Raw genomic sequence first — 25,854 nt, forward strand, 5'->3', positions numbered from 1 at the left:
CTGAATTCATAATGCCTAGGATTAAGTAAAACACAACACTACTGAACTGAGAATTATCATTTAGACCCTTTAATATTATGAGTCATACAATTTAATTTATTGTCATTATTCACAGGTTCAATTATTTTGCTTTTATATATAATACATTCCAAAATACTAGTAAAACAGCAGTTGTGTATTCTGGACATGTATTCTTGGTCATACATTCTGGGCAATTATTTTTTCATGTAGACATAGACATTGCCTTTTGTCTTGTGCTTCCCAACTGCCTGAAAGAGTATAATCATATCTTATATTAAAAGCCTGAAGACATTTTCCTAGCAACTGAAGGTTTCCAGAGCCTGTTGTCTAGTCTGAGGCTTAATGGGATTGTCTGACCTATCCAAACTACCACTTTTTCTTAGCCTCCAGAACCTGTGTCTGCACTCTGACTGCCTGTAGGGAATGATATTTGGCCTGACATCTCACAAATTGTGCTTCAGAGCTGACTGTTAAAGTGAGTTGATGATGGTCACAATTGTTGCAAGAACCAACCTAATAGTTTAACAGTATAGAAGATCAATGTCTTTTCCCCACTTCCTAGAGCTGGAGTGCACTAGGCACATTCTTGAAGCATTTATTTTAGTTTTGTTTCATCTGAAGGTTCACTTGTTCTGAGATTGCTACATTATGTGAACTAAAGTATGCTAAGAGGGGATGATTTGGAGTTGACTTTGGAAGTATATTTCTAATCTTAATGAAAAGATGACTGTAAACACACCTATACAATACGTACTTCAAAAAACCACAAAGATATGGAAACAAGGTGACAATTGATTTAAAATTGATTTGTGGATCTGGATGTCTAGTGCAGTAAAGACCAATTTGCTCTGCACCAGAGACTCATGTCCTTAATATGGTTCCACATTTTGAATACTGAAGTTGTAAAAGATATAGAAGAATGAGATTCTTAAGAATACACCTACATGGAAGTTAATGTACAGTTGATCATAATTCAGTATGAATTGTCTTAGTGACTACTTTCCAAATTTAGAAATATGCCACTTCTAGTAGAAAAGAAAAAAAAGTATTGAAAAATCCTAGAAACAAGATCAAAAAACAAAATCTCTGTAATTATTTTTTTATTTGTAAGAAACTATGCTATCTGAAATTGATCTTTTCTAAGTCTAGCAAGTCATGAAAGTTTCAGGCTTTTAAAAACAAGTTACAACCAACTATCCAACTGCATGTAGATTTTCCAGTCAGTTGAAGAAAGAAGAATGAAAAACATATTCAAAGTTCATTCCAATATATAAAACAAAAAGCTAAAAATACACTGAGAGTCAGATTTAGTATAAAATCAAGCATTAGTGGACACATATAAATGGTTTTACATATAGAGTTGTTCATGGTATAGTAATCTTCCATTAAACTGAGAAATGCTAACATTCAAGGTCTAATTGTTCTCATGGTACAGTGCTCATTACTGCACGATCTGTTAACCTCTTTTTTTTTTCTTTGATGGCTTTATCTATCATTCACAGATGTCTCAATTCAAATTCAATGAAACTAGCGTAAATATTCCAGTCAGCTGAGTGTAACGTACTTCACATGTTTTGTGACTTGTTATATTACAAAATGGGCTGATATCACCATGGATAATTTAATTACATTAGCAGTACTTTTATCTCAAACTGTTTCATTGTTTAACCTTTTATGGAAAAAGAGTACTGTTTCCCTAAGAAAATTCAAGTAACTTTTCTAAGAAGTAAAATTAGCATATAATATTTCATTATTTGGAATAAGCAAATTCTTCAAATGAAGGAAAAGGAATAAAGAACTGTTGGCTGAACTTCTCACATCTCTGATGAGGATTTATACATTAAATTCTAATATTTGTATTTTTTGATATGTAGAAACAGTAATGAAAAAAAAAAACCCTCTCTAAAGTCTGTGTCTTTGAGATTTCAAAGCAGTGACACCTCATTCATGAATCACAATGCATTAATATTATGCACAGCAAATAATGTTTTAGAACAGTTGCGTATTCAACATGAAAGAAGTAAAAAGGAACACAGAAGGCAAACCTAATGTGCCTTCCTAAGTCTTGTTTAATAAAACAAATTGTTTTTGCATGAACAATAAAATCAGCAACACAGGTGATACTATCTGGACAGCAGTGGAAATATATTATCACAAGAAATGCAGAGGAGAAACCTCAAGGCAAATCCAGCAGTAAACATGGTGGGCAGTGGCAGAACACAAATATTGGTGGCTTTTCTTCCCAATCTACACATTAATTCTATATACAATAAGTAAATATAGCTAAGCTTTTCTTTTGCATCTAGAATCCTCTTACCGTTTTACGTTGCCATTTACATTTACTTTTCATGCATTCTCTTTGAAAATCTTGTTTCCATTTTTAAAAAGTTTACATGTACATTACTGTCATGACAAAATATTTTCAAAGTTTAAACACCAAAAGCAAGGTTAGCATGATCACGGGCAAGAGAAACGTGTATCATGTTCTAACTCAATCTGTTTTCGTTTCATTCTTCATACACCACTAATCAGGGAAGCTGTTTGAAGAAATGTAACTGAAGTAAACACTCCATACATTTTTCGATGAATGTCAGTGCTCTTTATCACTGATGGTCACTTTCAGGACCTTGTTCTGCGATTGTGCTATAACTATTAAAGATATTGAAGCTTCTTGTCCATTGTTGTGGACCTTTTGTTGACAAGTATGGCAGTGGTAAAGGACAAAACACATTTTAAAATACTGCTGCCTTCTCTCTTTTAATACAGCTGTAGTGCAATTAACTAAATATGACTTATGTAAATTAGTATGTAGATTAAGAATTATGAGAAAGGTATTTTACCACAAGAACACAGTGTGTTCCTTAGCAATTTCCATTGTTAATATTTCTAGCAATGTTTTTTCCCCCAGGCACCATAAGCATCATCAGTGATTGCAGCAAACCTGTGAAATTCAGTAGAGTGAAGTCAGTGGGACTAGAGGGAATGCCATTCTCAGTAGCTTGTGAAATTGTCTTCAGGTTTGGATGAGATATAAACTTCTGAATATGTCATTTTCTTCTCTAGTGTGTATTGTGACCTCAGTTTTCACCAAATGTGAATATGATCTACTGTGACACTGCATCAGTAGCACAACAGAGTGTAGATCCTGGGGCAACGCAAATTCTTCAGAGAATGTAGGAAAAGGTGCTGTATGAAGAATATTGACAGAGACAAGCATATTGACATATCTTCCATCAACTGGAGAAGCATATTTACTTTCTACAGGCATGCTCTGCATAGACCATCTATTCAAGCAAGCTCCCCCAAAGGTTTTAATCTAAGAAATAAAGCCATGTTTTATTCAAACAGCATGTTTGATTATAACCTTTTTAACAGAGAAAATCAAGGAAGACAGAACATACAGAAAAAGGGTTTATTAACAGCTCTTACCTATTGCACTGTGCAAATCACTGATCCCAGTCATCTCAATGACTTTCTGGCTTGCCGCAAACTTTGCATGCTTCAGTCCTTAGAAAGTATTGTCATCACTTTGGAGGCCTGCAACTTCTAGTTAAGAGTTGCAAGCACCCAGCTCCCTACTGTGCCTGTCTCACCAATCTCTTGAACCTTATACCCCAAGCATGAAACTTTCCTTCATCCTTCTATCATCTCCTTCTGTCACCAATGAGAGGATAAACTAGATTCACGGGAATACACTTTTGAGCTCTCCTAGAAAAGAAGTGATAACACTGAACAGAAAATAACTCAGGTTTTCACTGGTGGTTGAGAGAGAGCATAGTAGGGCACTCAACTGGGGGGAAAGACTAATGTGTTTTGGTTCTTGCATTTAAATTATAAAAAATACCCTTCTTCCTTCTTATCCTGCAGCAAGTATACTTTAATAGACAAAGACACAATATCAAGATTTTTAGAGTGATTTTGTAATATTCCATTTATGAAAAATCCTCCTCGGAGAAGTCCAATAAGTCTCTTGAGGCCTAACTTTGCTTCACAGGAATCACGTTGACTTTTCTACAATGTTTCATACCAAGGTAGTTTTAAATAAGAGCACAGGCACACAGGACTGGGTTTGAGTAGCCAGGTTGTAGTGGAATCAGGCCATGAACCACCTTCTGCTCCTCATGGGGGGTTCCTGAGGTCTCTGGGACTGCCATAAAGAGTGGTGGGGAAACCCATGTGTGCCAAACTGTGACCAAGCCAGAGGAGCTCATGGCCCCGCTCAGGCATACCTACTGCTAGCTGCTAGAGGTGGAGACGTGTTGGGGGAGGCATGCCGTGCCACAGGGTTATGCACATCCTCAGAGACTGCAGCCATGGGCAACCCATACCAGGGCTGGAACAATAAGGAACTGAGCATCAGAAATCCATTAAGCACAGGGCAGCAGAAAAAACTGTGTTACGTACAACAACCCAACCTCTTACAACCACCCTGGAGGTGGGGACAGACTCCGAACAGACATTTGGGTGTGGAGATAATAGAGGTTTATGTACGTGTTTCTTTAATCATTTTTGTTATTCTTTTTCTCAATATTGGAATAACTGAACAGAATTTTATGCTGGCTGGTGTGCTGGTTTTGGCTGGGATAGAGGTAATTTTCTTCATAGAAGCTTCTGTGGGGCTATGTTTTATGTTTCTGCTGGAAACAGTGTTGATAATAGAGGGATGTTTTAGCACTGCTGAGCAGTGCTTACACAGAGTCAAGGCCTTTTCTGCTTCTCACCCCACCCCACCGGCAAGTAGGCTGGGGATGCACAAGAAGTTGTGAGGGGACACAGTTGGGACAGCTGACCCCAGTTGACCAAAGGATCTCCCATACCATATGATGTCATGCTCAGCAATAAAAAGCTGGGGGAAGAAGAAGAAGAAGCTGGCCCAGGGGGGGCACATTCAGAGTTACAGTGTTTGTGTTCCCAAGTAACTGCTATATGAGACGAAGCTCTGCTTTCCTGGAGATGGCTGCACACGTGCATGCTGGTGGGAAGTCATTAATTCCTTATTTTTCTTTGCTTGCTTGCATGGCTTTTGCCTTACCTATTAAATTGTATTTATCTCGACTCATGAGTTTTCTCACTTTTACCCTGCCGATTCTCTCCCCCATCACACCAGTGGAGAGTGCGCGAGCAGCTGTTGGGGCAGGGGTTAAACCATGACAGCTAGCAATAAATTAGAGTCAGGTAAAATTCCCTGACTTGATACTGTTATGCCTACAATGACACTGTATGGATTGGCGAGTAAAAGACTAGTCATCAGAAAGCCCTGATGACTTCAGCGGTGGCTGCATCACTACTTCTTCTGTCTATAGATATAGTACAACTATAGAAATAACTATAGAAATAAGGATTCTGTACTTTGAGGTGCAGGTAAATTCACTGTCTAGTATGTTCAATATTCTAGAAAATCATATTAGCAAATTAATAGTTCAGCAAACACTGTATGTTTTGAATGGTGTATAGCAGATAATTTGCAAAGAATGAATATTGGCATAAATAATGCATCATTTCCTAAGAACTATTAATTTTGCGATGAAAAATGTAAGGGTACAAATGACGACTTGGTAGGTCATCGAGACAGTGCATATTGTAAAACACAGAGAGTGGAAGTCAAATTGTGCAGGCACTATAATTTCTGGCATTTCCTATATTATGTGTATATACTAAGTAATGCTTTAATTTGGTATTTTTAAATATGCATCAGAAATAAAGCAAGCATGATAGCACAGTCCCAGGGAGCAGCAAGCGTGGGCTGTCCTGCAAGGGAGGGTTTCTGGGAGGGGGGAGTGACAGTCACCTCAGTGGCACTCAGAGACAGCCAACAGTCCATTGGTTGCCAGGCAGGTCCACAGCAAGGGGATAGGTCCTGAGATCAAGCCAGAAAGTCAAATATTTGGGTGAGGGTCGAGGCCCAGGTAGGCAAGGTATAATGTCAGGTACCAACCCACTTGCAGCATAGCCCAGGTGAGGGCCAAGGGCGAGAGCCTGAGCTTAAATGCAGCTCCTGACTGAGGTGGGGGGCCCCCAGAAAGCCCTCCGCACAGCTCCCTCTCAGCTTTTTTCACAGCAATTTGATTCAAGGTCGCAGCCCCATCCTACCATAGCTCACTTCGAGCACAGGTGGGCAGTCCACAAAGTGTGTGTGTGATGTGTGGGGAGGTGGCAAGAGGAGGTTCATTCCTGCCCCCAACATGGTGACGTGATGTTCACAAACATTTTCTGGAGTATTCTCTTCTCTAATAGTTTTTTTTCCTTTTTTTTTTTTTTCCTGAGAGGTTGTTAGAGTCCATTATGTTCTGTGGGTATTTCTCCAGTTTCACTTAAAATGTACTTTATTTATTTCATTAGTATTTAATAATTCTTATTAATAGAAAGAAAACGTAATCTTTAAGATACGGGACTTGAATGAAAATCATTTGACATTCATTTTTGCTTCTAAATTATTTCCCTGGGGTTCTGCATAAATCTTTCTGCTTTAGTTCCCCTTTAGTACAAAACAGAGTATTGTGCTGCTTTTCACCCAGCCTTATATAACTTTAAGAGTTATATTTTCTTCAAGTATCTTACTGTGTGTCCATAAAAGTCTTGGGCTTTTCTTATTCTTCATCAATTACATGGAAGCACCTGGGGTTATAGATAGGAAGATTTTCTCCTGCCTAAAGCAGACCTAAAATATAACAATTATCATAATCACTTTCAAATTTCATCTCGTGACATCATTTTGTCTCATGACATAGCACCAGTATTTTGCAGATATTTAATTTCTTTAATTTCTAAGTCAGGTATGTTAATACTGTAACACTGTTTCATGTATAGCTCTTTAATTTTCATACTCTTCACTATACAACTTTTTTTTACTCTCTATGTCATTGCTAAAAAAAAAATCTTTATTCTCTACTGGTATTTATTTTCCATCTTCCCCTGTTTTTTCCACTGCTTTTACAGGATGCATTGGTTTACTTAACATTATTAATTCTACTACTCCCTTAATAATCTTTCAGTTGCATGAAGACTAATAATGATTTTTGTGAAGACAGAGTATCAGCTGTTATAATCCTACTGATGACTTATTTTTAAATAGTTCAGAAATGTTATCCCATACAAATATCATGAGGGAGCGCATTTTCTTTACCAGTAAAAACGAGTCCTGTATACGATACCAGAACCATGCATAATTACAAGAACGAAGGGCAAAATATAAGTGGGCAAGAATTCTACTGCATTAGGCATGCAACAGCTTTCTTTTTGAAGTGACTAAAAGGAAAACTAACCTTTTATAAACATCTATTATAGTTACCCATGAGAAAATTTCATTATGAAAAAGGTATGTTAAAATGGGTTCCTGAATGTAGGATTTCCAAATATACAGTATTATAGAGCATAAACTTTTACACCTGATAGTATTGACAGAGTAATAGCAGCTATAATGGATATAATAGTTTGACACTGTTACCTTAAAAGAAAAAATGCTAAATGATCCAAACTACACATTTGATAGCACATTATCTAATAGTATCATTGAACATCATGAGATTCTGAAGATAATGGAGTGGTCTCAGAATAGAAAGACTATGAATATTCTGTAGAAAGGCTAGTAGTTTCCTTGCAGAACCATGTGCTTTCTTTTTAGTCTGGGGAATTACCTCCCAGGGGTGGAAATACAGAGACAGGAACCGGAAATTAGCATATTTGCCTGGCTGTGCAGCTAGGTGGTTAGAGTACTTCAACTGTTAAATTAAAACAAAAACTATGCTGGGAGGAAGATGAAAATCCGGTTTCTACCCCTTCTGAGTTTAATATTCAAAGCATCAAGTCTGCTATTATTACTACTAGTTTGTCATAGTGCATACCTTTCTGGTATCTTCAAAGGCTTAAACAGAGCTGGTCACTCTGCTGCACAAAGGTCATTGGGACAGGTTCACATGAACAGCAATTTTCTAACAGGACATAACTAAATTTTAGATGTTTTCATCACAGTTTAGGTGACAACAGGAGAGACTGAATACCACCCTTAATATTATCCTATAATTTTCAAGAGCTCAGTTAGTCATTTAATATTCTCCAGTTCAAGGTTTCCACAGAGAGTATCTTTCCTGTCCTATTTTGATCTTTCAGCATAGTCCAAAATATGCTCAAAAATATTTTTTGAGTACATGGGGGAAGAGGAAGACATTTAATTAAACCATGTAATTAAAGTGATATCATAATCCGCATGCACTTTAGAGACAGAGCAGGTGTATGTAGGTATGTAGGTATAGAAATATACACATCCCCATGTCAATACACGTGCTGTGTAGAAATTAAAAAAATGTAAAGAATTTTCAAAATATAAGTGCTGTTGTTTATTTTTATTAAATGGCTTCCCTTATAAGATACACTTTATTCTTTACAATAATTGTCTCATTTGTAAATGTTAATTTACAGGCCACTACCTTGAAGTGTAAGATAAATGTACTGAGAAAAAAAAGGCTTCCAAAAATAAGCTTCATTATCTTATTTTGATTTTCTTTCTGTTCTGTAATCACTCATCTCCATGCAATGAAAATTGCTGGATATATTGAAGGGCCAAAACACACTTTTCTATAAATTAAATGGTCCTGGAGGACTCTGTAGGCTTCTGGCTTTGATTGTGATACACCAAAAACCTCAAGCATATGACTAAGGAACTTTGGTTTTCAGAGTACTTGCTTTGTTGTGTATTTTCTATTTTTGTAGTGAGGCATTGATATTCAACTGTATTTCGTGTGAAAACAAATATGTTTTTCTCTGTCTGAATTCTAGGCTGCCATGGAAAATACAGAATAACCTTAAGGAACAATTGTTATGAAGCTACCCTCAGTAATGAAGCAGGTGTGAAAGACAATTCCCATTTGCCAGATGAAACAATGACTACGAAATCAGCAGTTCACATGTTAGCCTGCTTTCTTCAACTATGGATTGTAAATGGGCAGGTAATATGTGAGAGGCAAATGACTGCTGAATGGCGACTGGAACCAAAACCTAGTGTAGTAAAATGGACACCAAGGGAAAACATCTGCTCAGACTTTTACACCGAATGCTGGAATATGAATAAAACTATAACTGGGGAAATCTCGGAAGAACAAAATCTCAGTATCCCTCAGATATGCCCCTTACAGCTTCAATTAGGTGATAGTCTCTTCATCTCCTCTGAGCCATCCTTTCAGTCCTATGGAATGAATTTGGTAAATGTCTCCAAGGAAGAATTTATTAACTGCCCTAAAGCTGGTTTTCTTCAAAAGGGGTTGATTTTTGTTTGCCAGATAAGAGGACTGCACCAAGTTGACCCTAACTGGCTTGGTGTTGGAACTCATTACTTTGCAGAGCTTCATAAGAGAGGCCCGCTATTGTGCAGCATGGGCCTTCGTCTAAATATAACCGTGAAGCAGCAGTTTTGCCAACAGTCTCCAAATGCACCATTATGCTCTGGGCATGGAAAATGTCTAAGCCACATTTGGGAAAAAGCATATAATTGCCATTGTTTCTCACAGTATTCTGGAAGATTCTGCCAGAAGTTTGATATGTGCTCCACTAAACCTTGCCACAACAATGCATCCTGCACTGCAAAATCAGAACTTTCTGGAGATTCTTATGAATGCACATGTCCTCCAAAATTTTCAGGTATTTCTTTTACCCTCTAGGAATAAATGTTACATAGATCATACATTTTCTTTAATGGATAGTAAAACAGTGAGGACATCATTAGCAAGGTTTTTGTATCATTTGATTGTCCATTGCCACTACCACACCTGCACTATCTCTTTTACATGTAGTCACTTCTGGGAGACTGTGCAGTCTTCTGAAGACAGTTTATACTTGCTTACATTCATGTGCACATTGTGGGGAAAACCAGAATAAGTTCTAATCACACTTCTTTCCCACTTAAGCATGAGACATTGGTAAGTACTTGTGAACTTACAGAAGTAACTGTTTTCTTTGTTTCTTTGTTCGCACTTCAAAGTTATTACACCAAAGAACATAAATCATTTGGAGTAAGCTCCCAAAAAATACTTAATTAAGCAAACTGCTGAAAAACAGCAAGTGGTTTTGTTGAAAGGAACAGTTTTTTCCAACCTGTCACAAAACTTCCCTTTTCAGTTTAAAGACCTTTTAAATTACACTAGAGAATTTTTTAAAATCAAAATTTGTTTTTAATTGAAGAGTCAAACATTTAATTAGAAGAGCAAGTAAAACAAAATACATACTGTCTTCTTCCAGATTGTGTTGTGCTGTAAAGATCCTTTCCAAAGGAGTTTGCTAAACATACAAATGAAATATTTCACAAATGAATAAACTTACCTAATTCTATCTAGGAAATATTGCAGTACTTACCTAAAACCCATTGAAGAAATTTAATCTGGGTTTGGAATTGGACTGCCAGAGAGTACAGCATACTTAGATACATTCCTACCTAAACGTTATCTCCATTTGTGGAGAAAGAAAAGAGGATGAAGGAAATTATGGGTATATTATTCCTGCGTTCAGAGCAATGGAGTTTGGAAATCCTTTAGAAAGTACCAGAAATATTCATTCGCATCACAGAAAGGATTGTTGTAGTTCCTTCTGTACTTATGTAGCAGAATACTAGCAATGTTCCTTTGATGGACCACACTTTTGTGCTCTCTCAATAGTGATGCTATGTTATAAAACACAGCTGATGAGTCAGGAATGAGTGAGGTTCATAGAATACAGAAATGAAGGTTATGTTGCATAAAGTTTGCTGTAATTTATTTTTAATTGCTTTTCAAGCTGCATAATAATTTAGTTACTAATGCATTTGCAAATAGAAATCACGCAGGTATGAATAAGTCAATGTTATGAGAAAAATATTTTTATAGTTATTCAAAGTTTAGTAAGAGAGTGGAAAATGTTGATGGTATGCAGTATGTTTTCTATTTCTTTTATGATTTCTGCGGGCTGTGTAAAATGCTTTGAAAATAATAATATCGAATAGTATCTGGTACTACTTTAATTCAAAGTAATGGAGAGATTCTCAAGCAATTCTGTTGAAAATAATCATCATAAGTAATCAATAAGCGATGCTTAAAATATTCTGTTAGCCTATATGGGAAAGCGTTGGCTAATGCCACAATTTTGTACTGGCAATATTCATCCAGTAAATAAGCTGTATGTACACAAGAAGGACGAGGAGATTAAACCATCATATATAATGGATGTGGCTATACAAAAGTAAGGGAGAAAAAAAGTGCCTCCCATAATATGAAGTCTATTAGAAATTTGAGAAGTTGTTGAAGTGTGAATAATTTCATAGCAACAATTCAAGTGACAAGCATAATTATATGGTATTTAGACCCATATGCTGTAATAACATAAACAACTTATAATTGGAATTGTAATTTCCAGAAAGCTGCATATTAAGAAAAATTCAGTCAAATTGGACTCCACATGAGAACATCTTTTGTTCACAATGCTGGAAGGAACTGTAAGGTAGATTCATGTTATAAAGAAACAAATACTACAGTACTAATAGCATTTCTGCATTTTAAGCTATAAGTGAATTTGTAACTGTATGACAGATAAGGTTGAGCACCGTAGCTCATATTACAGCAGCTGAATATCTTTCTGCCTTGCTTTAGGACTTCAGTAATTTTGCTGAAAACTAGCAACCAACATTAGTAAAATTACCTATCTAATCATCCGCCTACCTATTAAATATGTTTTATTTTACATATAAATTTTAAATTTCAGGAAAAAATATAAGTATTTACTAAAGTTCAATGTTCCTATTATCCCTTTTAAATAGGTAAAAATTGTACAGAAATAGTTGGACAGTGCCAGCCACATATGTGTTTCAATGGTAACTGCAGCAATGTTACTCCAAATACATTTCTTTGTGAATGTGACAAGGGCTTTACAGGTAAGAAACATCTTTGTTTCCTGTCTTATAATAATGGTTTCCTGTGTTATCATAACGGTGTGAACTTTTACTTTACTTAAAGAGTTATTTTAGATGATTGTTGCACAGTTTGCACTTTCCTCAGATGTTTTTAAACAGGTTTTGTAAAATGAAGAAATCAGACTTCCTTATGTCTGTTCTAAGATGCTCATGTACTAAAGTAAAATGGTATAAATGATAGAGGCTTTTCATAATTGGATTCCATCCATGAGTACCTTTCTCCTATTGGCAGTATGACAAAGGAAGAATCATAATCACTAACTCTGGTTCTGAAATACAGGTTTCGCAAGCATAGCATCAGAAGCTCTTGCTGGATGATTTAGAATGATCATGACACCTCTATTCATAATTTCAGCATCCTCTTAATAGATGTGCTGGAAAAATAAGATAGAAATAATTTAAAGAGTCAATAATCTCATGATTTAGTAGTGTGTTGATTAAAAAAAAAACCCAACTCAGAAATTAATCAGTTTACTTATGATATATTGGACAAAAAGATGCTTTCATGAGAAAAGCTTGAATCAGAAAATGTATCTAAAGACATCCTATTGTAAACAGTTTTTCTTGGGGGTCAGAATAGCAGCCAAACTTAAATCACTATTCATTCTTGTACTTCACAGCAGAGATTTACTGTGTAAAAAAGAAGTAGCAATACTCAGAAGAACATTCTTTAAGAATGATCTAAGTATAAAACTAGCACTTGAATATCCAAGGAAAGTAAAACTTTTTAAAATGTCTGTTTTTTGGAAGCATCAGTTATCCCTGAGAATCATAGAATATAAACAAATCATTACATTGAGATGCAAAGTTAAAAGAACAAAAAAAAGAAGAAAAAAGCATAAGGGAGTTAGAGGGATCCAAGAGCCAATATTTATTTTCATAGTAAAAGACTGAACATTCTTTTTACCATTTTATTTAAGTCTGTGTAGAACTATATTTTTAAAAGTCATATAGACAAACCTAATTCCAAATAAATCTGTTTTGTATTACTCTCCTTTTCCTCCCTTTGCTTCACTGCATCATGGTTAGTGCCATTCTGAGAAAACTGAAAAAAACCCCTGTTTTTTCAAAGGAGGAAAGTCCATTAGTACGGTTCTCTAGAACTAGCTTTTCCCACACACATGGTCTATATCTTTTTAGAACACTTACTGTCATCCCTTTCACTCAAATTGTGAGGACACACTGCTTTTGAAATTTCCCCACAAAAATCTTCTGTATCCTTGCAGTTTTGACCTAATGAGGGATAGGAGGGGAGAAGGCAGGAAGAACACCCTTCCAGATACAGTAAACCCAAACCCATAATGACATGAAAACAGTTCAATACACTCAAGTCTAGCAGATGGAAGCAACCATTGCAATCTATTCTTCAGGTAGCTGGTAAGGATTGCAAAAGAGAAAAGGAGAGTATGAGTGTGAAAAAAACATAATAAGTATCATGGGAGGAGAAGGCAGACTTTCATGAATTTACCTCTTTTTTCCTGCTCTTATATAAATTGCCTCAGGTTCTGCTGTAACAGGAAAGTATGTATTACATCAGCATACCTTGCAACAGGACTGATTGACTGACATACAGTATCATTTTCCAATTATTTTCTGACCAAATGTGGTTGGTTTAAGTCTACATTTCTTTCTATGATCCTGTGTAAAAGTGTTTGCACTAAGGCAATTTCAAGAATAGTTACCTAAAAAAAACAACCCATGTGAAAACAGACATTTTTCTGTGAAAACAGACATTTTTCTATGAAAACAGATATTTTTCTATTGATATTCAATCATGGCTGTATTGTGTTCTCAGACAAGATGAGTTGTGCAATTATGAATCTTGTATCTCAAATGCTATTCTAAGTGTGTGAGGTCATCAACAAATTCAAAACATTCCTCTGTTTTGATACTGAACTTGTGCACAGAAAACACAAACATAATACCAAATGTGCAAATGATGTTTAAGATTTGATAAACTTTGACATACCTTTTTTCCAAAATGAGGTAAGACACTGGCAGTAACTAGTTCACGTGATCTGAATGAAAGTATGACATATCCTTATCACTGTAAATTGATGAGGTGTAAATAAAATTATGATAAAATTATTTCATATTTATAATTAAGATTATTATTTACAAATATTTATTGAAAATAAGTAAAATTGAAAATTGTCCAAGTTGTTGTGTTCACAATGACAGAATGGATCTATTGAAATAGCAGTGCATATGTTTATGTCAGTTATGTGGTTTTGGTTTTTATTAATTGTTTAGTTCATTGACTGAGCTCTCAAAACTCTCTTCACTCTTTCCTGACAGAACATTTTTAACACAACTTAATAACAAACAGCTAACATTAGGCATGCCATTATTCTTATGATTGAATATGTCAATTCATACCAGAATTTGCACCCTTCGACTTGTTAAGGAATATTCAGAGGAAGGGAATTTGGGTGAAACAAGGACAGGGTGGGCAGAGAGAGGAAGGACCTATAAAATAGGCTGGTAGTGTGTGAGCAGTTGTGGGTCAGTATGCTTGTCTGACTGAGCCCTGCACCAAATATCTGTAGTCTATCCGTTCTTCTCGTTAAATGTTTTCTTAATTCTCTTTCCATGTAATCTCACTCTCTCCCCATCTGTGAGTGCTGTAAAGTCTAGATGCCAGAAACTGGAGAGATGAGAGTGACTGACGGGGTCTGCAATTGGAGTTAAACCACTGGTGATAGTGGTCCTAATGTCTGTGGTGCTGGCAGCTGGACTGACTAAGGTTCTCAGCATAAGCACCTGAAGAGAGACCAAAGACCCTAGAAGTGTGTGTCTGCACTGAGTGAATGTAGTGTCTGGCATCCGACCTTGGGTGATGGTGGCTTCCGTGCTTGGTGCCAACTGAAGCAGGTGAGAGTCCCAGCATCAGCAAGGGGAGAGAGGACCAAGAGCGATAGGGCCTGTGTGCCTGGGCACGGGCCACTGTGAAGACCAGAATGTTTATATTTTTCTCTAACCTGGTGTGTGTGCATATGTGCACATGTGTGTATACGCACATGCATGCATGTACATGTGTAATTCATTAGCAGACATCAAGCTGGACTATCTGGTGAGTAGGAGGCCTGGGATCTGGGCATCAATATCAGATAAGCTGACATCCTACACTACTATTCAAGGGGTCCACAAATGTGTCTGTCCTTTTGACCTAGAGAGTAAGGGCCTGTGTTTTTTTACTAGCAAGCTTCAGTCCTGATCAGTCGGAGAAGAAAACTAGGATTTGGCTGTTCGTGCATAGGTTTTATGTGGGTTCTGGTAGTGTTATATATGTGTGTTGCTAAAGCCAGTGCCTGTCTGTGGGCAGGCTGTGTAGCTGTCTGTGTTAGGGTCCTCTGCATGTGTGCATCTCTGGCATACATGTTCATCTTTGCTGCTGCTTGAGGCTGCAAACAGTAAAACAAGAGCTGCATTCATTGGCCTAGGACAGAGGGACTCCCAGGTCTCTGGGTGCACTGGACTGGGCTCCAGCAGCTGGGAAGGAGGCTCCTCAGGCCCCAGAGTCCACCAGAGGAAATGCCTTTTATACATCTAACAAAGAGGATGTCTCAGAAATTCTGATGGATGTTGTGGTCCTGTTCTGAAGATGCACAGAAAATTAATGTGACTCATTCAAAACCTACAGGAAATAGCAATACCTTGAATACTTCTGTAATGGTAATGCTTAGTGTGCTTACCTTAGTGTTCGGTGCATTAGGAGCAGTATTTTTCCATTTGAATATGTTTTATTGAATCTGGGGGGCTTTTTACTCCTTATGTGGGAAGATGGGAGGTAAGAGAAGTGAATAAAACCAACCCTCTGTAGAGCACTTAAGATTATTGCGTTTTTTTCACATTTTCCTGTAAGGGAGACCTACATTTCCTGCCTTTCCCAATAGTCCAATTAGCCTCTTTACAGGCCATAATGAGTTCCTTCCTCACTTGTGGGACAGGAGATACTATAAGAATGAGGCGGTTTTGCTTGGAGCCACTTTACTAGAGCTCCATCATCCAGGTGCTTTAGTTTAAAATGTTCTGTTCACTTAATCAGTGAATTACAGCCGGAGTACTTTGAAAAAGGTCATAATTGTAGAAGGACTTCACTATATATATGTATATGTAGAGAGAAGAATTTATTGTTTGTACAATTAGTGTTTTAGCAGCCTAACAGTTCAATTTTCCATTACTAACACTCAGAGCACAAATTAATACCCAAAGCCTTATTAATAATAACGCCCCTGAAAATATTATGCAAAATTACCTTCCTACTATCTGTTTTTCACTTTGGTATTATGCTCAACTTTCCGTTGCTCCTCTTGGTCCCCAGAGTAATACATCATTCTCCCTCAAGAAGAGGGGGCAAGACTTGCAGCAAGTCATCAGCATCCTGAGGTCTTTGCCTGGAGGAGTGTGACATTCATGCTGGAAGTTTCTCACCTGTCAGTCAAGGGTTCATCTCAGGCTACTTTTACATGTTTTCATATCATTATCTGCTTCCTTCTCCCAGGCTACCAGCTGGAGCCCGGCAGAGGTCCCCAGCTGCCCCCTGGTTTTGCACTATGGTTTGTCAGGCAGTGACTGAGGTGGGGTTGGGGTCACCCCTCCCCAGGGGCCATTCCCAGAACTGAAGCTGTAGCAGGGAAGGCAGCAGTCACTGGGCCCAAGAGCAGGGGTTAAAACAAACCAGACAAATCCTGAGCCCTTGCACTGTCAGGTCAGCACAAAGGTCAGCCTGAAGATATTCCTACTACGGAATCTGTTTTTTAGTGTTTCTCTAGGGAGCAGGGGTGATAGCTACAGTGATGCAGGAATGGGGAAGAGAAGGTGGAAATTAGAGATTTCCAGGCTATTTTAATCTCATTTGTGATTTGTTTCGTTGGGTTTTGTTTTGTTTTTAACTGATTGACTGTGGCTTAATAAAACAGTTTGTCAAGGATGACATTTTCCTTAGATAAAGCTGTAAATTATGACATTATGATCCTTAGTTGTAGAAACATCCTGTGAAATATTCCCTGATCACTGTTCGGTGTCACTAGAATGAAGAAAGTATGGTCAAGGTTTTGGGCCATTTTTATGAATGACACTGAAATGGCCATAGTTCTTTTAATGTTAACGAAGAAAATGCATGTTGCATTTGAGGTTTTAATGAAGTTATGGTGTTTTTTCTTAATCCCATCACTGCATGTATATTTCATGCTTGTTTCAAAAGTACTGTAAAATCTGTGACAGCATGTCCAGAGTAAGAGTTTGCACCTCTCCCACAATTCAGGTCTTGAAAAATATTTATCTTTTATTATGAAATGCTTTCTGTGAGAGAATACCAGCTTTTTTTTTTTCTTTGCCCTTTCTACAGATTATTTTTAACCTGCTTTTAAAACAATTTAAAGTAGAAATTTCAAAGTTAGAGTTTCAGTCTTCCTCAGTGTCCTTTGTTGCATTTAACCTCTGTCATAAACTACCATTCATTAGCCGCTGTGTTACACTGTAATTTCACCATGGTCCACGGGCAGTACTTGTCCTCACTTTCTGTGTATCCAAGTGAAGCAACTTATTGACAGGTGAAACCGATCGATGATTAAGAGACTCAGTTCTTCTCCAGACCAGATACCTATTCTACGCCAGAGACCATAATATCTGTCAGCCACAGAGGACCCCGATGTGAAAATAAAAATGCAAAGCTCATCTCCCTGTTCTCTGATTCAGATACTATACATGCTTCTTTAGTAACTGTTCTAAATTTAAAGTCAGCAAGTTCACATTTCATTCACATCATGTTCGATTAGGCTACTTTCATTAAGACTGTGTTTTCTAGGGACTTACGTTTCTGGAGAGTGATTCAGGCAACCAAGGCCCTGAAGAGACTAGTTCAGCAATAAAGGAATATTCTAGTTTAAGAGTTAAGGTAAATGCCCTTAAGTTAGATGATGAGAATATGTGACAGGACTTTTCATATGTCTTTTGAGGTTAAAGTAGTTTAGGCAATTGTCACTTGACTGCTAGAGTTATCACCCTAGTACAAATAGCTATAATTTACTCCTACAAATACGATACAGATCAATCTATCTTAGCAAGTAATAAAGATGTATACACAACAAAGACTTGTCGGAACTACACCAAATGAAATGAATTAGCTTGTCTAACCTAGTAGCTTTAAGTTTTCTTAAATGTACTGTCCTGGCTGGCATGATTTCATGACTACTTCAGTAGTCTCTTTTTTAAAACTTCCTATGCGTTTTGATAATATGCCTTTTGATAATAGTTTGATATGCGTTTTGATAACCACCCAATTTATTTTTTTGCTTTTATTGATAAAAAACCATCACTTATTTATAACAGCTTTCATATTTGTTGAGTTTTGTTGAGTATATCAACTCAACATTAAGTATACTCAACAAGTATAATGATTGAATATATGTCTGATAGCACTTTACAATACACAAGTATAATTACTCTGGGACAACACCAGACATGTATGCTTCTTCTAGTTTACTGTTAATTACTAAATGAAGTAGCTTCAAATGCTGAGAAGCTCAGTGATCCTTTTAAAGGAGTTAGCGAACTTGCACTCAATTTTACCTATTATTAATGTTATGTCAAGGCGAATTTCAGTTACCTTTCCCAAAGTTAAATGTAAATCAAGACCTTGGAGAGTAAATTGTACATTTCACTGACACTCTAATCCAATATGGCTAGTAAGTCTTTAACAAATTAATTGTAACAAATTATTAAAAAAAATTGGGAAAGATTACTGACCATGAATTGAATAACAATACTTAGTTCTACAGTAAAAAGTGGAAATTGCGCTATTATAAAAGAAGTGAGACTGTCAGCTCTAAAATAACTTGGAAACACATGACAATGTGCAAACATTCGTGGGTGTTGTACAGATTTTAAGTATATTGCTTATAACATGCTTTGGGGATGTATGCTTGAGCTGTGATGAAGTAAACACTTTGGATGACAAAATGTAGGGCAGAATACTAAAAGATTACTCAAATCAGGAAATGTTTTTTTCCTTGTATTTTCAGTGTTGCAAAAGCACATTGTTTTTCAATATTGGTAGCAGTGTCGTCTTAAAAATTTGGATGAAAAGGAGTTTATTTATCACTTCCATTTTTTATTTAATAACCTGGGCTTGTAAGAAGTTTTTTACCCTGACATCATGATTTGAAATTTTATTTACTATTTTTGTACAAGTAAAATGTTCCCCACAAAATAAAAAACAGAAGAACTGATTTAATAGCTACTTTATTTTAAAGCAAAAAAAAAAAAAAAGTAAAGTTACTTTTTATTACTGTCTCAAAATTCATTAATAGCCAAGATCCAACCATATTTAGGCTATATGTTAGTGTCCATAGAACATATCAGCCTGAGCCTGTAGAAGATACTTTTTACAAGGCAGATATAAGACCACCCATGTTATTTACAGTAGCTTATGTGACAGTTTGGTTCATTTCCTGTAAATGAATAATTTTCTGACATATTGTTCTTCAGGGAAGGACTTTTTTCCCTACAAGATTATTAATATCATACTCCACAATGAATTTCTAAATGAATAACATTTTTTATTAGTTCTATTAATTTATTTTTAAATAAGTGATTGTGGGTTTTTTAATAGTTGGAGAAGCAATGTAATTCTTGCTAAATCTTAACTAAATTAAGTCACCAAAGTAATCACACTATACACTTTAATGAATTAGTTTGTTGTGAGGTGACAGAACTTCCACTATATTAATACAATTCTTTATTCTATCCCATGAGCTCCCTTTATTTCCTTACTACATTACCATCCTGTGCAGAAATTAGATGATAGAATTTAAATATTTATTAATATTATCAGGTATAATCAGGCTGTCAATCAACAAAATCTTTTCCATCACCTTACAGACAGAAGGTCTCTTCACTCTTTGGATAACTGTCCTTCACTAGAGATGTTCACTAGTAATTCTTAAATTACTTTGTATTCCTGTAATTTCTATTTTTTAATTTTTTTTACAGCTCTTCAAGAATAGCAAAATAATGCCTGCACATGAGCTTGCAAAAGGTAGTGAGAAAAATTGTTCTATATTTATAGATGTTATCAGCTAAGAAAAACTGGTAGCACTGAACATGGAATTAGAAATAATCTGTAATAGATATTAAAGAGTAAAGTGGCTGAAACTCTAGTGTATGAATGTCCGTGAAAGTGAAATACGCAAATTTATCTATCCTTTATCCTCTTTATGACCTTTAAGTTTGCTAGTTTTCTCCAAACTCCTTCGGGTAGCTGAAAAAGTCTGTTAGTACTGCGCTTATTTGAGGCACAGAACACACTGAGTGCAACTAGCAGTAAGAAAAAAACAACTTCTTGCAGCTCTTCTCCTCCTTACACATCTCAAATGTTTTATGTTTGAGAAAGGATGATATTTCATCCTCTAATAACATCTGGGAGAAGACACACTTGGGTCAGGAGACTGAACAACTCAAGACCCTGGGCTCTGATGTCAAATGCTCATGTGTGTTCCCTGTTTGTATGACACACCAACTGACTTAACCTTACATGAGTAGGGATGGCAAGAGCTTATCCTTTGAGAGCAGCTGGTGTTCTTAGTCAGATCCTCAGTGAACAAAAGCGATTCAGTTATTATTAACATATGCACTTTTAGCAGAATGGCTGAGCCTGTAAACCCGTATCATGGTCTCCCATGCAAAATTTTGTCATCAATACCAAGTTTGAATTTGCAAGGCTCTGGAGATTCATCTCTCCCTGGCATTGGTTTGTGTCTCAGCTAGACATCCACGAAGTTAAAATCCTTAAATGTAAGTGTTTACATGTTGGTATAAGAGCTAAGTGTCCAAGTTCCTATTGCAGTCAATGAGTATCTAATCAACACAAAATGGAGCTAAGAGATTTAATCAACCAAGTGCACAATGTTTAGTGTTAGCTGAATCACTCTCTAAGCTCCACTGACTGGTATTAGCTGCTTCACAACTGAAAATAGTGGGAACATGAGAGCCACAGGCACGCATGCATTCATCTACTTAACCATGTAACCACACAATTATGTAAATTTGGGTGTCTTAACCTGAGAGATTAATTTACCCGTGGCATCCTTCTACAGGCTAAAAAAATTATTTCCCCAGAGCAATTTCCTTAGAACAATTGGTCTTAACCTAAACCCTAACACCTAATTATAAGAAATTTCTAGATATTTAGTTCACATGTACTTTCTTGTGTCATAGATATCTAAACTTAGATAATACACCTAAGTGTATTAATGAAAGCAAGAATGTTGTCATGCTTGCTCTCTTCTTAAATACTATATTCAAAATACCTAGAATTTTACAAGGAAATAAGCTTTCATTTCCACCTTTCCCACGTTGCAATGTGGACACGGTTAACATTCTTTATTAAAAAACCCTCTCCATACATTGAATTTTCATGGTTTTTGTTCAAGTGTCTGCATACTAGCATAGTAATATTCTGACATTACTGCAACTGTGGCTGAAATAGTTCATAGTTGAATTTATAATTTTATAGAAGTATGAATATTTAATAGTTCACTTTTTAAAGATTAAAATCTTGGAAAAGGAGATATAATCTTCAAAAAATATTTTCATTCTAAGAATCTATTGTAATGATGAATTAACCATTTCACTTTATAAGAACGTGTATGCTCTGTGCAAAGTCACATAAAATTCTCCATAGTAGCCTAAAATATATTTTTAGCTAAAAGCATTTTTAGGATTATAGGTTTAAATTTTCATTTTGAGTTTCCCAGCTGTAAATCACATTATAGAGAAAAATCCCCCAAAACCTTTATACGCAGAATTACAAAAGATATGTTTTACCAAATTTCTGTAATCCCCTCTGCCTCAAGGGAGGTAAATTTAATATGTCAGTAACGAGAGATAAGATATAATTTGCCCTCAAATACAAGTTTTCTTATATTAGCCTATCCTCATTAGAGACATCAGAACCATGAACACATCAGTTCCAGAGTACAGGTGTGAAGCAGAAGGGTTGGGTTTACCTGTGGGTCCAGGAACTTCCTCCCTCTCCGCCAGGCCTAAAATGACCGATCATGAATAGAGAACAGCTGGTACCGTTGGCAGCAGGAGTCACTGGGAAATGGATCATTACGGGCCTGCGAAACAGAAGAGCAGATTTGTGCCATGCCACATGTCTAAAAGTAACTTTCCAGTAAGTGAAGACTGGTACGAAATTAAGTATGGAGTAACAGATCAGGAAGGAGATTAAAATCCATGTTCAGTGCTGACTTACAAGATATGGAGTATAACATGGAAGACTGGTAAGAGATAGATGTAGTGATATGGAAGGGGTAAGTAACATAGATTAGAGAGAACACACAGAAGAGTTTGAGTTGTTACTGAGTAGTGAAGGAAAGTAGAGCTAGAGAAAAAAAAAAAAGAAAAAGAAACTTAAGGGGAGTGATTGGTTTCGGGTTGGCCATAGGGTAAAGGTTTGGAAATAATTCAAACAAACTAGTTTAATATCACAGCCTTCAAGCGTTGGTGTAGTACTAAAAATATCGTTTTCAATAGCTCTGTGAAAAAAATTAGACTACTGAGCACACAACAAATATGGATGTTATTACAGTCAGCATGGCTTCTCTAAAAGCAAATTCTGCCTCACTTACCTGCTGAAATTCTGTGAGCTTCTCATTAAATCCAGTGGACATAATACTTCTGAATTTGCAAAAAAAAAAAACAACAAAACCCCAAATAACAACAGCAACAAAGTTATGTGGAACTGGAGGAAATTGTTAAAAGCCAGTTAAAGAACAGGAAGCAAATGGTATGAGTTAATGTTCATTATTCCAGGACAGAGAGAGGTCAGTCATACATTACCTGAAGACTAACACCATGTCTGATTTTATTCAGCATTTTCAACAATGACCAATGACCAGGAATGAACAGTGATATCTCCAAGTCTGCAGATAAAATCGTGCTCTTTCAGGTAGCCATATGGCATGCCAAAAATGAAGAACCCACAGAGGACTGCACAAAAGTGGGCAGAAAAAAAAACTGATGAGCTTCAGTGTGGATAAGTAATGGACAATAATTCTAGGCTAAAATGATTGAAAACAGCTCCAAATGAAGCTGATTTTTCAGATAAAACTCAGGAAAGAAGTTGAAGAATCACAGAAATGTTGATGTTGGAAGACGTCCTTGAGATCATCTGCTTCAAAGCCCCTGCTCACGCAGGGTCAGCTGTAGAAGGTTGCCCAGGACCATGCCCAGTCAGGTTTTGAATATGCCCACAGATGGGGACTTTATAACATCTCTGGGCAACCTGCCCCAGGGTTTGACCACCCTCATAGTAAAAAAGCATTTTCTTGTGTTCAAATGTAATTTCATGTGCCTCAGTTTGTGCCCATTGCCTCTTTTTCTGTCAGTGGTGACTACTGATAAGAGTCTGGCTCCCTTTTCTTTGTTCTCTCCCATCAGGTATTTATACACACTGATAAGATCCCTCCTGAGCCTTCTCTTTTTCAGGCTGAATAGTCTCAGCTCTCTCAGCCTTCTCTCATATGAAGCTTCAATCCTTTAATCAATTTAGTGCTCCTTGAGTTATCATCGAAAATTTTCTGGAATCATTGTCTCAGCGTTCTGTGGCAGCCAGAAAAGCCAACAAACTATTGGGCTTCATCAAAAATGGAATTGAGAACAGGATGGAGGGCACATTCTCTCACAAGCGAAACCGATATGCAGTGATATATTAATTACTGCTTTTTTTTTTTTCATAGCTCAAGAAGAATACAGAGAATTTTGATGGATATTCTTGTCACTTAAGTTTATAGAGGGAGGCAATACCAATGGGCTCAAAAAACGTTTAGTCAAATTTATGAACAATTAAAGTTTCCTGTAACATTCTTAATAAGACAGATGAGGTGCTGAGGGAGTATGATGAGATTGGACCACGAGCACCGGCCATGTTCACACTTCTCCATGAATTCCAGTTACTGTGGTCTTTATTGATTTTTCTTTAGGGTTGGCCTGGCACTCAACCCTAAGAAAGACTCAAACCCTTAGTCTTCCATGGAAAGGGGGGAAAAAAAGCAACAAACAACCCACCAGTTCTAGAAAAAGTTAAACATTACAGTTTTATGTATAGATAATAAAAGGAACTACAAAAATAATTGTTCATTGAGATTCAGTTAAAATAGATTTTACAACAAGCTTAATTTTACTAGGAATATAATTTAGCTTGATTTATGTCAAGTTGATGTTCCTTTTAGACATTTGTGTATAAAGATAATTGGTCTCTTTCATAATCAGTCTTTACCTGCCTTCCATGTCCTACAAATTAGTACAAGGTAAAGTCTGGCTTTACAGATGTAGTCCTGCATTATAAATGCATTAAAAAAAAACAAATCAACACACAAGCAGAAAAACCCCAAATATCATGACAGAATGTGCATACGACATCAGTTATCACAGAATCTGTTTTTGGTTTGCCTTTATTTGATGGGACCAGATACTAAGTCTTGTGAAAATTTTTATAAGACAGAAGTTCCAGTTTATCTTATCTTAACCTTAGTCATTTAACCAAATTTTTAGCCCAATCAAGCATCCTGTAGAAAGATTTGTCTTAAAGTTGCCCTGGATGAAGTAAAGACAACTAAGGTAGCAAAAGTGAAAATTCTGGAGAAAAATAAACGCTTCCACAGGGGTTTGTGTTTTAAACCACATAAAGTATATTGCTAAATTTTGTTCAAAGATATTTAGAGATTTTTATAGCCTCAGTGTTCGAGGATTTCTGTACAAATATTCAAAGGTAGTATGCATACAAAGGCATAGTAATTTTTTTTCTTTTCACTTTCTCAGTCCCATTGCTTTCTTCAGAAACCTAACATAGCTGCTCATAACAATTTTCTCTTTACAAATCTGTCTGCTCATTATAATCTGAATGCAGTTGTAGTTCACTTTCTATTTAAAACAATTATGGTAGGAAACAATTGTTAAGGAGATGTGTTAAGGATACAGATTTCTTCCAAAGAAGCTTGGAGATAAGTGCAGAGGTGGGTTCTGTAGGATGGATGTTGAATTTCTGCCTGCATTTTCCTCAAGTACTTCACATAATTGCTGTGAATAGAGAGAAAAATGAACCCAATATTGTAGAGTCCAGGGTCTACAGTAGTTTTTATTTAAGGAATACAAACATAATATTATGACAATGAGTATAATAATAGAAGCTCTAAGGTACAGTGAGAGTGTGCCTACAGTCTACAATATGCACAAGAGAACACAGATGCAAGTTCTATCCAAAAGCCATGACACTTCAGTCTTACACAGCCAGGAAAATTTACATTGGAGGATGAACCAAGTGGGTTATAACATTTGAAAAATGTAGGCGGGCATCAGGACTAAAAAGCAAGACACACTGACTCTCATCTGTGTTTGATGGAATAACAGGCTGAAGACGCTCATGACTTAGGAAGCAGCATAAGGGAGGGTAGGAAGAAAAGATTAGGCAATTGCTCAGAGGCCTCACTATGGCATCAAAGCTGACTACAAGATAATGCTACCCATCTGCTCATCAGAACATTTTGTCATTCATTTTCTTTTGCTGTAACATCTCAAGATCTGTATAATGAGGTATCATTTGCAATCCGCAGTATGCCTGACAATAAGTTGTATTTCTAAAAAACCCACAGTCCCAGTCAGACAAGTGGCTGAAGAATCTCAGTACATGTAACAACTGGTGATGATTCCGGTGTCTTAGTTTCATTAATTATGACTTCATAGAATTATACACCTGGTTAGTTAATTTCCTATCTTTATATTGCACTTGTGAATTACTCCATAGGAAGTGCATTCAAGTTTGAAAAAAATGTCTTTTTTTATGAAAGGGATAAAGTAGATTTAATATACCTAATAAGGTCAGGCACATTTACTGCTTTGTG

The 25,854-nt window shown here is 36.4% G+C and overlaps 1 protein-coding gene across 1 annotated transcript in view; it reads left to right on the forward strand.

Annotated features, from left to right (window-relative positions):
* The first annotated feature begins 8,897 nt into the window (after positions 1–8,897).
* EYS (eyes shut homolog) overlaps positions 8,898–25,854 on the forward strand; it is an 874,211-nt gene continuing 857,254 nt past the window's right edge. Inside the window, exons 1-2 of the mRNA XM_054197017.1 lie at positions 8,898–9,651; positions 11,795–11,908. Of these exons, the coding sequence (XP_054052992.1) occupies positions 8,898–9,651; positions 11,795–11,908 (868 nt within the window). The remainder of the gene's footprint in view (positions 9,652–11,794; positions 11,909–25,854) is intronic.

The sequence above is a fragment of the Rissa tridactyla genome, chromosome 3 (assembly GCF_028500815.1).
Source record: "Rissa tridactyla isolate bRisTri1 chromosome 3, bRisTri1.patW.cur.20221130, whole genome shotgun sequence".
Classification (NCBI taxonomy): Eukaryota; Metazoa; Chordata; class Aves; order Charadriiformes; family Laridae; genus Rissa; species Rissa tridactyla.